The 14,964-nt window shown below is 37.6% G+C and overlaps 1 protein-coding gene across 2 annotated transcripts in view; it reads left to right on the top strand.

The window, feature by feature from the left end:
• The window catches only part of QRSL1 (glutaminyl-tRNA amidotransferase subunit QRSL1), a 39,143-nt gene extending 26,493 nt beyond the window's left edge, over positions 1 to 12,650 (top strand). The window contains exons 10-11 of one of the 2 annotated variants that reach the window (XM_059401134.1): positions 2,841 to 3,046; positions 12,509 to 12,650. In XM_059401134.1, coding sequence (XP_059257117.1) covers positions 2,841 to 3,046; positions 12,509 to 12,567 — 265 coding nt within the window. In that variant the 3' untranslated portion in view covers positions 12,568 to 12,650. Of the gene's footprint in view, positions 1 to 2,840; positions 3,047 to 5,521; positions 7,315 to 12,508 lie in introns of those variants that run through there. The other variant, XM_059401133.1, reaches the window with a different exon arrangement.
• Positions 12,651 to 14,964: the final 2,314 nt, after the last annotated feature.

The following is a 14,964-nucleotide window of genomic DNA, read 5'->3' on the forward strand; positions in this document are numbered from 1 at the left end:
GTGGATAGTTCCTATTACTATCTTCAGAATCACTGATCTGCTGTGTCACCTGCTGTCAGCCGTATCAAGGGTCATTTTTCTTTCCTACTTTGCATTTTTCATTCCTAGAACTTCCAAGCAGGTCTTCTTATCTCCTTGGTTTCTTCATGACACATGTTTTCTTCTACCTTTTTTTTTTTTTAAGATTTTATTTATTTATTTGACAGAGATCACAAGTAGGCAGAGAGGCAGGCAGAGAGAGAGAGGAGGAAGCAGGCTCCTTGCTGAGCAGAGCCCAATGCGGGACTCCATCCCAGGACCCTGAGATCATGACCTGAGCCGAAGGCAGCGGCTTAACCCACTGAGCCACCCAGGCGCCCTTTCTTCTACCTTCTTGAACATATGGAACATATTTACAGTAACTGTTTTAATGTTTTTATCTGCTAATTTGCACATTTCTGTTGTTTCTGGATCTCTTTATATTGATTGCTTCTTACCCCCTAGTTATGGGTTATATTTTCTGCTTTTTTGCATGACTGGGCATAGTGACTTTTATGTTATCATTTGCTGAATTTTTGTTGTATTCCTTTAAACCATGTCAGGCTTTGTTCTGAGATGCAGTTAAGTTACTCAGAATCTGGGGCACCTGGGTGGCTCAGTGGGTTAAAGCCTCTACCTTTGGCTCAGGTCATGATTCCAGGGTCCTGGAATCGAGCCCCGACTTGGGCTCACTGCTCAGCAGGGAGCCTGCTTCCCCCACCACCCGCCTCCTCTGCCTGCCTCTCTGCCTACTTGTGATCTCTATCTGTAAAATAAATAAATAAATAGTTTCTCAGAATCTGGTTGGATCCTTTCAAGGCTTCCTTTTAAAAAAGCTTTGCAAGGATGAGTCCAAAATGGCCTTTAGTCTTGGCTAATTTAAACTCTACTTTAGGCAGTACCCTTGAAGAATTCTGCCAGATGCCTAATGTATTATGAAGTCTTTCCACTTTGGCTGTTAGGAACACACCCTGTTTCTAGCCCTATATGAGCTCTTGCAGTTGTTTGACTTTTCAGTGATTCTATCCCCAGCCTTGAGAATTTCTTCTCCCTACATGCACACAGATCAGTACTCAGCCAGAGACTTGAGGGATCACTCTACAGATCTCTTGAGCTCTTTCTGTATGCTATTTTCTCCTCTCTGGTACTCTGTGAGAAAATTCCAGTTTTCTTTACCTCCCTGAACTTCCAGTCCTCGTCCCTAACTTCCTGAAAACTGCCCCCTGAAAACTCTGTGTAGGTTCCTCCTGTCTGGGCTGAGGCCTGGAAACTGCCTCCAGGCATTACACTGGGGAAATTACAGGGCTCACTTACTTGCTTCCCCTCTCTCAGAACTCCCTCTCTTGAATGCCTGCTGTCTAATATCTGAAAATGGTTGCTTTATTTTGCCTAGCTTTCTAGGCAAAATAAAGCAGGGTAAATTACTATGGGTAAATACTAGGGTGTGTTACTATTTACTATGGCAGGTAAATTCCATCCCTCTGTCATTAATGGAAACAAAAGTTCTGGTTTTCAACCATATTTAAAGTAGGAAGAAATTTAATAGAAAAAAACCTGGGCTTGTGTTTGAATAAATTTGAGGTTTGGAAAATGCCATTAATGACATCATTTAAGCCATCAAGTGTTACTGTATTAATTATAGGTAATACCTGCTTTTATCTCTCTAGAGACCTTGGGGTCAAATGATAGTAAAGAGACTTGATACTTCTGTAGGATTCTTTTAGAGTTAGAAAAGAGCACATTTTTATCTGCATTATATTTGGTCCTCAGTAAGACGAGTAGTAATATCCATATTTACAGGTGACAAACTGAAGTTTAAAACCGTACTTTTGCCTGCCATTGTTCTGGTTCAGGAGGATCCAAAGAGTGCCTTCTTTTTCCCTTTATTTGCATCATTGACTTATAGTCATTTTTATAGCTGGCTAATTCCTTAATCTTGTCAGTAAAGTAAATATCTTTTATTGAATTTCACATTCCCATTCCTGGGGCATACCTAGCCATAAAACACAAAATTGCAAACACTGTGTACTTTCTCCAGTCTCTGTTTCCAGAACCTGTTTCCTAGTGGCTACTTAGGATGGCACATTAGAATTTTACAAAACTTCAGAATCCTTCTAATAATGAATTCTCATTATATTGCAGTTGAAATAAGACATTATAATAGAAGGAGGATTAGAATAAGCCTCCAGAGACCTAAGTTCTAGTCTCTCTTTTACCATTGCCTGTCTTTGTAACCTTTGGAAAGTCATTTAATTGCTATGCACTTCATTTTTTTTTTTCACCTGAAAATAAAAGTTCTAGTTTAATGATATCCCTGAAAGTGGATGATATCCACTTATTTAATGATATCACTATTCTGTGATTATATGTATAGAATTGTGTCTAGCAGTGAATTCTGATTAAACTCCTGATACTCAGATTTTTAGAAATAACAGCACAGTTGAAAAATCATTTATGGGGGCGCCTGGGTGGCTCAGTGGGTTAAGCCACTGCCTTCGGCTCAGGTCATGATCTCAGGGTCCTGGGATCGAGTCCCGCATCGGGCTCTCTGCTCAGCAGGGAGTCTGCTTCCTCCTCTCTCTCTCTCTCTGCCTGCCTCTCCACCTACTTGTGATTTCTCTCTGTCAAATAAATAAATAAAATCTTTAAAAAAAAAAAAATCAAAAAAAAACAGAAGAAAAATCATTTATGTGTGTCATTAGGAATCTTCGTGGTACTGCTTATAAAGGTCAGAATCCAGTCATTCCATAACAAGCTTTCTCTGTGAAAATTGATCCAAAGAAATCTAAAAATCCTTAAAATATCATCTTGTTTTTCCACAGAAACTATGAGAATTATTTCATTAAGGCACAGAAAGTGAGACGACTCATTGCTAATGATTTTGTGAAGGTTTTTAACTCTGGAGTGGATGTCTTGCTGACTCCCACCACCTTGCAGGAGGCAGCACCATACCTGGAGTTCATTAAAGAAGACAACAGGACACGAAGCGCCCAGGATGACATTTTTACACAGGCTGTCAATATGGCAGGTAAGGATCCCTTGGGAATGTTCTAGTTTTCTTCAAATTTTTACAGGCACCCTGGTCTTCAACTTGGGTTCCAGCTAGACTGTTCCGTGAAGGCAACAGCTTGTCCTTCTGGAATGCTTAGGAAAGTGTGTACGTGGGGGGGGGGGTGGTAATGTGCACACGCATACATACTTGGAGTCAGTCTACTTAATAGCATAATTTTAACTTTTATTTTGGAAATTTTCAAACCTCCGGAAAAGTTCAAAGAATGGTGTAATGAATACCAATATGCCCTTTTCCTGGATTCATTCATTTTGTCTTATCTGCTTTCTCCTTCCTCTCTTTCTCTGTACACACACACACACACTCACACACTTTTTTTTTGGCCAAATAATTTGAAAGTTGCAACATCATGATACTTCACTCCTAAATACTTTAGCATAAATCTTCTAAAAATGATGACATTCTCCTGCATAACCACAATTCTGTTATCACACCTGGGAAAACTAACATGAATATAATAATATTCCAGATATAGTCCATATTTAAATTCTCAATTGTACCAAAAATGCCTTTTATAAAATTGTTTTTCCCCCGATATATTTGTTTATCTTTTTAAAATTTAGAACAATACCCCAGTTCTCTGCTTTGGGTTTTGGTTTTTGTTTTGTTTTGGGTTTTTTTTTTTTTCCCTTTTGGAACACATCAGACTGTTTTATAATTTGTGTTTCAATCATCAAACAAAATGTAGAAAACTCAAGAGGAGAAGGAAAGCCTATTGTATTTCCCCATACTTTTGCTTACTATGTTCATTTATTCCTGGTATATGAAGATTCTTTATCATATCCTTTCTGTTTAAATTCCTTTAGCCATTCTTTTAGGGTAGGTAAGCTGTTAACCAATTCCCTTAACTTCCTAAGAACGCTTGATTTCCTTTCAAATTTAAAGGTTATGTTCACTGGATACAGGATTTGGGCTTGACATTTCTTTTTCTTTAGCACTTAAGAAATGTTGTGCTAATTTCTTCTGGACTTCATAGTTTCTGATGAGAAATCCCCCACCTTTTAAAATTTTTGTTTTAATTGACATTGACTTTTTTGAAGAGCCTAGTGCGCTTGCCCTATAGGATGTCCCGTCCATAATCTGGATTTGCTAGATTATTTAGTCATGATTGGGAAACATTTTGGCAGAAATACTGCATACTCTCCATGTTGGGAAACAGTTAATGTCAGTTTGTTCCACTTTCAGAGACTAAGTCGATCCCTTAGTGAAGGAAATAACTGCCAGGTGTTTTGTGTGTAAAGTTACATTTTTCCTTTGATCAATTATAACCGATGGTGAGGTGGTACTCTGAGATTGTGTGACTATCATATTCCCCAAAAATCTTGAACCCAGTTTGAGATCTGCTGATGAATCTTGCCTGAATATCTCCTATAGAATGACAAAAATGCTGATTTTTCTATCATTCTTTGTACATACATTAGCAGTCTTCTCTAAAGACAGCTTTGTGTTTTTTTTGTTTTTTTTTTTTAATTCAGTGTATTATAAACAATTACTGTCATTATTGGCTTTGATGCTGAAACTGTTTGGCCAACAAGAGCCCTTTCAAGTTGCATGTAGCCTTTAGACTTATCCCCATTAATTTCTAAAAACTTCCTTATTTTATGGCATAACAAGATATCCCAGGACCTTTTGCTTTCTTTGCCCCAAACGTGGAATTAAAAACAAGCTACTATTTCTTATCTATCAAATTGGCAAACATTCAAAAGCTCAACAACATACTCAGTTGGTAACGCTGTAGGGAAAAAGCATTTTGCTCATGGGAGTTGAAAATAGTACAGCTTTTTTGGAGAGGAATTTGGCAACATCTAGTTACATATGCATTTATCTGTTGATGAAGCAATCCCTATTTATCTGAGAGACTTTCAAGAATACCAAAAACCATGGTGCATCTGGGTGGCTCAGTCAGTTAAGCATCCGAATCCTGATTTCAGCTCAGGTCATAATCTCATGGGTGGTGTGACTGAGCCCTGCATCACTGGGCTTCCCGCTCAGTGGGGAGTCTGTTTGAGATTCTCTCTCTCTTCCGCTCCCCTTGGGGCTCTCTCTCTCTCAAATAAATAAATAAATCTTAAAGAAACAAAAAGAATACCAAAAAACATGTATACTTGGGCATGGTGTGAAATAGCTCAATACTGAAAACAACCTAAATGCCCAACCATAGAAGCATGGGTGAAAAAATTATGGTACAAACCACATAATGGAGTGCTGTGCAGCTATAAAAAAGGAATGAAGAACATCTCTGTGAGTTGATACACAGTGATTTCCAAGATATATTAAGTGAGCAAAGGAAGGAACAAAAGCATGTGCATATTGTATGACTTCTGTCATTTTTTAAACCTTATCTGTCTTACACCTACTAGCACTAGAAAGCAGAACTCTCCCCTTCTTAGGGTGGAGAAGTAATCAGCTAATAGGTTTCTTTCTTGTCTTCAGGATTGCCGGCAGTGAGTGTCCCTGTGGCTCTCTCAAACCAGGGGTTGCCAATAGGACTACAGTTTATTGGACGTGCATTTTGTGACCAGCAGCTCCTTAAAATTGCCAAGTGGTTTGAAAAACAAGTACAGTTTCCTGTTATTCAACTTCAAGAACTAATGAATGATGGTTCATCAGTCTCTGAAATTGAAAAGTTAGCTTCTGTTTCTCTAAAACACTAGTGATAAATATAGCACGCAAATTAAAATAACTTGAAGATTTTATATTCGAGAGAAGTCCAATGATCCTGCTCAATTCCTGTAATTTGGTTCCTTGTCAACACAGTCGTTCGTTGGAATCGCCTTTTAAAACTCTTGTGATACTGTTAATTATAAATCACTATCAGCATCTATGAGGTATCCACTGAGTGTAAAGTACAGAATTTTTACATTAACACAGACACACGTTCGTGGAAAGTGAGGCATTCTGCAAAAATGTTCATTAAGAACAGAGCTTAGAGTACAAGTAAGCTTAGGGATAAGCCTCTCAGAACTTCCACATCTTTGTAACCAAAGTGCTAATAAAAGCTGTAATTTGTGCCTCCAGAGAGAACATGAACAGCCAGGCAGATGGGCAGTTCAAACATAGTGGAAGCTGCCTTGGGGGAGGTTAAAAAAGGCACAAAAACAATAAAATGGGAATATTTGCTTCTGAGTGCTGAACAAAGGAGGTAGAAGAGGCGCTCCGAGCGCTGGAGGAAGTGCGACGTGCTGGGGCCCAGAGTCATGCAAGACTGGGGGTACGCCCCTCTGGGGACGAGCGCAGGTGCAGACGCTCTTGATTGCTCTAAATATAGAGCTGCAGTGACTGAACACTTTGTCCTGTTTTGCTAACGTTGGAAATGTGACTTCTGCCATCGCAGGACCCCATGCCAAGGAACTAGAACAACTCCATGGAACTCATTCTCCTATTTACCAACCACAAAGGAACTCGCTGGTATCACAGAAACATTTGCTGTAACCTAAGAGTCCATACTGGACTTGAAACTTGGGAGGCAGTGGAGCATGATTTTAGTGAGAAAGTTTCAAGATAGACAGGTATACCCAGTATGAAAAACTGGCAGATAATCTGGTGAGGATGCCACAGCCTCCTTCCTCACCCGAGCTTTCTCTGTTACTTACAGTTTCCTTACCCTCTTAGTTTCTTTACAGATGCTCTCTGTTTGGGTCCCTTAAGCCCAAAGGGACAGTAACGAGAATCCATATTCAATTTGAAAGAAAATTTTATGAAAATCATTCATTTCACCACTATAAAGTTTCATTATTAGACTTGTCTTTGCCAGAACACCATTGCCATCTCGCGTTGATCAGGTCTTCAAATTTGGCACTTACATACTACCAATAATTGTAAGTGGGAAGGTGAATTGTTATTTAAAAATTCACTTTGTTTAGTAAGGAAAAAGTCTTTTCTAAATACAAGGTACATGCAGGAGAAGTCTAAGTGGCAGAACCTTCTGCAGGGTCACTGGAATGTTGTATGGTGGGAAGTTAGCTTGCCTGTTACTTTCTCATTAACAGTTTTCTCTCCTCCCAGGATCCTTCCACTCCCAAATGGTCTGACAAAAGTTTATATAAAATCTTTCTGTGCCAGCCCCACCAGTTTTCTTATGAATCATGACTCTGAATCCCTGAAAGAGAAAGACATTCACAAGAGAGAATTGCATTTTTTTGTGACAAGGGAAAACCATCTTAGTTTGAAGGAGCTAATACGATGTAAAAAGCAAACAATAAATCTTTGCCCCAGTCTTTTTTTAATGTGTGTGTACTTTGAACTGAATTTTTTTCAAAGGATATTTATGTAATTTCTCTTATTCCTGGGCCTCTCCTTGAGCTGCACTGATGATCTGAATCTGGAAATAGGAAAGTGAAACATTGACTGTTCTCCCATAATAATACCCAACTAGCATGAAATGATACCTAATTTGTTTCTCTTTCTTCTCCATCTTCACCCTAAATCTAGTAGATCTCATTTTACCAAATCACTGTCGGGGAATTTAAGTGGAAAACAGTTTCTGTATTTCAGCTAATTAAGTCCTGAAATTGTTAGCAATTCTGAAAGGCGAGGTTGGCTACAAGTGTAAGATGAGTTCCCTGATAAGACACAGCAAAACAAAGAGAAGTTAGTTTCAACCACAGAAGCATCACTGGAGTGAAAAAAATGTGATGAGATCACAAAACCTGCCATCCCAACACAACCTAGAGCCCAGGGAGCAAGGGGGAAAGTCAGTGTTCTGTGTTGGCCCCCAGCGTTACCAAGAAACTCACTTGAAACCAGGGAGGCAGAATGTTCTCTTTGGCTCTTTGTTACCAGGTCATTAGGAACACAGAGGACCTTGAGCCAGCTAGAAGAGACAGCCTGGTTCCAAAAAGCTTCTAAAAATGACAAGGAACAGTGACCTTATTAGGAACACTATGTTGGAACACAACATAGACAAGAAATACCTTTAGGATTTATTTATTTTTTTTTTAAAGATTTTTTGCATTTATTTGAGAGAGAATGAGCAAGAGACAGCATGAGCGGTGAGGAGGGGCAGCGGGAGAAAGGGAAGCAGGCTCCCCGCTGAGCAGGGAGCCAGACTTGAGGATGGACTGAGGATCATGACCTGAGAACTTGAAGGCAGATACCCGCCTCTCCCACCCACCTCCCCTCCCAACCCCCCACCCCTGCCTGCCCTTTAGGATCTTGGACTGAAGGACTGAAGAGAACCGTTACAGAGCACCAGTAGGTAGAGGTCAGGGATGCTGCAAACTGTGCCATTCCCTGCTCCAGTCAAGGGAAGGGAGCAAGCTAATGGAATTTTCACAATAGCTTCTATTTTGAATTTTCATTCATTAGCTATTTTTGATCTCCCTCCCTTTCCTCAAGCATGTGATTATTTATACCAAGGTTAAATGCATATTTAACCAAGACTGGGGTGAGATCTGTTCATTGTATTTAAAAGCACCAAAGGACAGTTTAAAGTAGAAGGTCTTGCTCAGTTTTTTCATGACTTAAGCAGTGTGTACACTAGAACATAAACCTGAAGATTTAATAAAGGCAAATGACATGAGAAAAGCCCAGCCAACATTAAATAAAAGTAATTTTTAGAGGTATTCAGAGGGTTTTTAAAAATTTTTTTCTGTATACCTCAATGGACTATAAATCCAGAAGGATTTTAGGCAATTTATTAAAAACATAGTGTTACAGTGATATAAAAGTAAGTAGTTGAGAAAATCAGTAAAGTGATAAAAGTAACAAAAAAGGATAAAACTAGGAATGAAGTTTAAAATAAAAATGCTTCTCAAGGTATTTATATAGATGCTTAAGGCTGTATAGTATGACACTGTGGGAGATTTCCCAGTATCTTACCAAGTAGATAAGGCCACCAGATTTAAAAATCAAATAAACGTGGGTTTGAACCCTATTATTGGCATTTATGAACTGTGTAACCTGTTTGAGCTTCAGTATCCTGACTTGTAAAACAGAGATAATATTTACTCCAAGGGATGGTTGAGAGGATTAAATTAAAATATGCACACTGAAAGCACCTAACATGATGTCTGATAGACTAAGTGCTTAATAATTTGTAGCTGTAAGTAATGCACACAATTATAAACTTAAGTCACTTTCTTATACAGTTGACCCTTGAACAACACAGGTTTGAACTGCATGGGGTCACTTACATGTGAATCTTTTTATAAGTACAGTATAGTACAGTACTATATATATATATATATACACATATATATATAGTATTTATTCTTATGGTTTTCTTAATAAAATTTTCTCTAGCTTACTATATTATTACAAATAGAGTATATAATACACATAGCTCCCAATGATCTGGCTTCCCCTGAGGATGAAGTTTAAAATATCAGGAAGAACTGATGGCCTGCCTATTTCTAAAGCAATTTCAAAAGGGGGGGGGGGCTTTTTTTTTTTTTAAATAAAAATTGGCTTATACAGTGTTCAAAGACCTGCAGGTCTTCAAAAGCCCTCTGTGCTCTGCCAATCAAATGAAGAGCAAGACCAACATGCTCCTTTAAAAACAAAGCCTCCTGGGACACCTGGCTGGCTCAGTCGGTTAAGTGACTGCCTTCAGCTGAGATCATGATCCCAGAGTGGGATTGAGCCCCACATGGAGCTTCTTGCTAAGCAGGGAGCCTGCTTCTGCCTGCTGCTCCCCCTGCTATGGTCTCTCTCTCTCTCTCTGACAAATAAAATCTTTAAAAAAAAAAGAAACCTCCCAAAATATGACTATCCCGTCCGTATTCCTGGGGGAGAGGGGTGAGGAAAGCTTTTGACAGAACCAAGTTCTTCCTCATGAAACTCAGTTCTTTTCCCATATAGAGAGAGATACACGGATAATCGAAGCCCCAGATTACAACATCTTCACTGCAATTACTTTAACATGGGAAAATTTTAAGGTCGATATTACCAATGACCTGCTCAGATAGCCATCAGCGGGGAAAGAAAAAGTCAATAAAATACCCATAGGGCATCTAATGGTATTTTCTAAGATAAATTTTTTTGCAAAATGGACCTGCAGAATGTAGTAGAATTTGTGTCAGATACCTGTCAAGATGGTAACCGACAATTTTAGCAGAGTTCATTTAGCAGGACCGGTTGTCTATAGAGACCACTCATAGCATAGAATTCTTAACTCTGATTTCTGTGTTAGGGATGAGGGGTGTACGCATCTAAATCATCCCAAACTGGTTTCAAGTCATTAACATACAAACTAAAAGGAAGTGAGTCTGGAATTCGGAGTTTTAAGACTCACAATAACAAAGTAAATTCTAATACAGTATTCTCAGAACCATTTTATAGCGTGAATGTAAAACTATATAGAGCATCAAATTACACGCAAATTCTTTTCTTAGCTATGCCAGTCTATTTCTTCGTGGAAATGGCAGGTAATTGGTGCAGAATTAAGGTAGTGGTAACAGGAAAAGAAGTGAGACATCATAAAGTGAAAATTAGAATTTAGAGTTTAACTGGATTATTGGGTATGAAAGGAGGGAAGAAAGAAACACGATTTTTTTATCTTGAGAAATGCTCACAACTAGAAGAATGACGCCATTCTTATTAAAAACAAAGAAAAATAAAATGATTTATAGGGGCTGGAGATGAATTTCACAATCAAGTGGAAAGACCTAATGTTGGGAGAAGACGCAAGTAAAATGGAGTTTGGGGAGTCAAAAAGGTAATAAATTGTAAACTCTTCACATTGAGTGTCTTCTTCCCCCATGTTTTATGATGAAAAATTTCAAATATAAAACAGATCCACCACCCATATCCCACCATTGCAATTTTGCTGTATTTCCTCTATCATATATCTACCCTCTAATGCCTCTATTCATCCATTAATCTACCTTACTTTTAAAAAATATATATCAAAGCGATTTTACCCTACACATTTAAGCATACCAAACACTGACTTGAGTTCAACATTTGCTTACGGGTTTTTTTAAATGTAAAACTTATATACGATCAAATGCATAAATCTTAACTATGTGTCCCTTGAGTTTTGACAAATGCCTTTACCTGTACAACCCAACCTTATCAACATACAGACCACAGTACTGTCATTTCTGTCACTCCAGAAAATGATCTCATGTCCTCCATCAGTCCCTGCTCCCACCCCTCCAGAGGCAACCATTCTTCAGATTTTTCCCCAATACATTTAATCTTGTTTATTCTAGAATTTCAGATGAATGTAACCTGCATTGGTTTACTTCAAAGATTATTCAGGGAATGCAAGTTCTCAGCTTTTGAATCTGATTTGAATAGATTTTAAGAGGTTTGCATTTTTAAGTTACAAAGGTGATGTATATTCTCTGTGGCTGGTGGTGAGAAAGAAAACAGAAGAACATACAAAAAGGAATAAAAATCACTTGTTACCTCACCATCTAGACGTATGTATATGTATAGATGTAGATATATGTATTTTATTAACAAAATTGGTGTCCTATTTCTCACAGCTGTGTAACCATCACCACTAGGCTCCAGAACTTTTTCAATGGCCCCATGTCCATAAGCAGTCCTAACCCATTCCACTCTTTTCTTAGTTCCTGGCAAACACTAATTTGTCTTCTGGTTCTATGTATTTGTCTTTTCTGGACATCTTGTATCCACACAGCATGTCAGTAACCTTTTGTGTCTGGCTTCTTTTACTTAGAAAAATGTTCTCAAGGTTTATGAATGTATCAATGTCTTACTGCTTTTTAGGCCTCAATAATATTCCAATGTGTAGACTTACCACATTTTGTCTATTTATTCATCAGTTGGTGGACTTTTGGATTATTTTCATTTTTGGAATGAATAATGTTGGTATCAACATTCATATACAAATATTGGTGTGGATGTTTTTCATTTTGCTTGAATATATAGCTGGTGTAGAACTATGGTATATGCCATATGGTAACTCTGTAGAACTATGGTATATGCCATATGGTAACTCTGTATTTAACCTTCATTTTTCCCCTGTATTTAACTTTTTGAGGAACTGCCGAACTGTTTCCCAAAGTGGCTGCATCATTTTATATTCCCACCAGCAATATGCAAGGATTCCAGTTTCTCCACATTCTTATCAACACTTGGTATTGCCTGTCTTTCTTATCATCGTCATCCCAGTGAAAGGGAAGCGATATCTCGCTGTAGTTTTGATTTGCATTTCTCTAATGACTAATGTTATTGAGTATTTCATGCGCTTACTTTGCATATAAAACTTTTTTTGGAGAAATATCTATTCAAATCTTTTGCTCATCTTAAAATTGAATTTTTTTATTGCTGAATTTAAAATTTTTTTAAAAATTATTTTGGATAGACATTCCTTATCAGACATATGACTTGTCAATAACAATAAGTTGCCTTTTCATGTTCTTGATGGTTTTCTTAGAAGCAGTAAAGTTTTTTTTATTTTTATTTTTTATTTTTTTTAAAAGATTTTATTTATTTATTTGACAGAGATCACAAGCAGGCGGAGAGGCAGGCAGAGAGAGAGGAGGAAGCAGGTTCCCTGCTGAGCAGAGAGTCCGATGCGGGGCTCGATCCCAGGACCCTGAGATCATGACCTGAGCTGAAGGCAGCGGCTTAACCCACTGAGCCACCCAGGTGCCCCAGGTTTTTTTTTATTTTGATAAAGTCTAACTTATCTATAATGCTTCTGTGGTTTTTACCTTTGGTGTCAATGTCAAATGTAGCTAATATGTTTTAGTAAATAGTATGAAGAAAGCATCTAACTTAACTCAGTGCCTGTTCACACTACTATTATATCTAAAACTTATATATAGTTTGGTCTGATTTTGGCTTGTTGTCAAAGCTTTGTTAGTTTTTCTCAAGGTGACCCCCAGAGTAGCTTGAGTGTAGCATTAAAAAAAAAATGACACCTACAGTTTTATTTCTGCTCACTTTGGTATAACCAGGTATCTCACACTTTGAGGTATTTCTTAAAAGTTTATTGAATTGAATCTAATTGAGTTGAAGTGAATTGAATTGGAAAATGGTTTGAGGAAGGAAGGAGAAGTATGAACAATCCCAGAATAGCCAACACTGTGTCCCAGCACTGTTCACACTGTTTTTTCCATTTCTGCTGAGGTCATCTCTGCTCTTGCCAAAACTGCTCTTTCAACGTTTTTTGTTTTGTTTTTTGTTTTTATTTCAATTCCAGTGAGCCAACATGCAGTGCAATATTAGCTTCCAGTGCTCAACTAAGTAATTCAACACCTTCTCAATACAACTGTGGCAATCACTAATGTTGTGTGCCAAATATTTCTAGTTTTCTTGACTCTCAGACTCTCCTGTAGTGAGGTGGACTCATGTGCCTAATTCCAGTCAATGCATTGTGAGTGAAAGTATCACATGTTTGGGCCAGAGTTTGCCTGGCGGGTCCTCCCTTGAATTATCTTTTCTCTCCAGCAATGTTCAAAATGGTGGCTGCTCTTCTGCTTGAGTCCCTGAGTGACTAAGTTTAGTAGAGATTTTCTGTCAACCCAGTGGATGGGTAGTGTGAGCAAAAAATAAAACTTTTGTTGTTTTAAAAGCCATTAAAATTTTGTTAGAAAGCTCATAAAACATAACAGCCTATCTCAACCAATATCCCAGCCATTGTCCCCCTACCCTTAAGACACTGGTTTACTTTTTTGAATGGGAGCTAAAGGAAGAGCTTCAGATGACGCATGAAGATATTGGACTTGAAGTGATTTCACATTTTCATCCTCATTCACTCTTCTCAGATGAATAACAACTTCAACTACATTTTAGAGTAAGCCCACCATTTGTATGTAGAAGCTGAGTGTTCCAGAACTGTTTCAGTATCCAAAAAAATGAAATGCCTGGTAAATTAGCATTTCCATAAAAAGTAAAGATACATTTACATAGTTACATTAAATAGGTAATAATTTACAGAGGAAAAAAAAACTTAGTTTCCAGTAAGGGCAAAATGTTCAACATGACCCAGAAAGATCACTGTAAAGAAATGTGAGATTAACTCACCAAATCTGATATATATTTACCATTTTTCAATCTATTCCATTGCCTTTTATGCTTCCATTTAGTGGACAGTTACAAATCTCTTAACATTGATGTTGTACCCATTATCCAACTGCATTAGACAGTGAGGTCTCTGCAAAATATAAATTGGTATAAACTATGAGCAATTAGCATAAACAAAATGAATGTATATAATTTGATAAATTGATCACTTGGCAACTTGCTGTGTTAACCTAGAGCTTTTATAATAACAATCCAGGTAATATTAGGAAAAGAGAAAGAAGTAGCATTTTGTATCAAAGAGTTTCAACATACTTTTTCTTCACCCCCCCTTTTTTTTTACTTGACAGTGATTAATTAGAATTTCAACATTTCTAGAAGAAACAATTTAGCTATGAGTTTCAAAGGAACTTAAACTTATTCCTTTGGCTCTGTGTGGGGCATAAAACCCTTGGTATGATAGCACTTCCACTAGGAAAGGACTATACATTTTGAAGTTTAATGAACTGCCAGTATGAAATAATTACTAACAAAGAAACTAGGGCTACTACAGAATTAAGTTGAAATTGGAATTAACTTTGGAATTAGTCCAACAGCTAAACTGTATTGCCACCATTATAGGCAGACAACTTAAACATGTGTTGAAAATAATTATTTTTATTTTTATCATGCATTATTTTTATGAAAACCCTCACACCTGCCTAACACAAATGAAATCCCAAAATATGTTATCAATAGTTTATATACATATTGGAGCAAAGGCCCATAGCCATATCTAAAGAGTAAACATTTAAGTCAAAAGAAAATATTAAAATGTTTACTTTATAGATAAGTTACTGTGTCTCAGTCTGAAAATCCGATCTTCTTTTTTTAGTTGAAGTAGAGTTGACACACAATGTTACATTAGTTCCAGGTGTACAACACAGCCATTC

The sequence above is a fragment of the Mustela nigripes genome, chromosome 5, assembly GCF_022355385.1.
Source record: "Mustela nigripes isolate SB6536 chromosome 5, MUSNIG.SB6536, whole genome shotgun sequence".
Lineage (NCBI taxonomy): Eukaryota > Metazoa > Chordata > Mammalia > Carnivora > Mustelidae > Mustela > Mustela nigripes.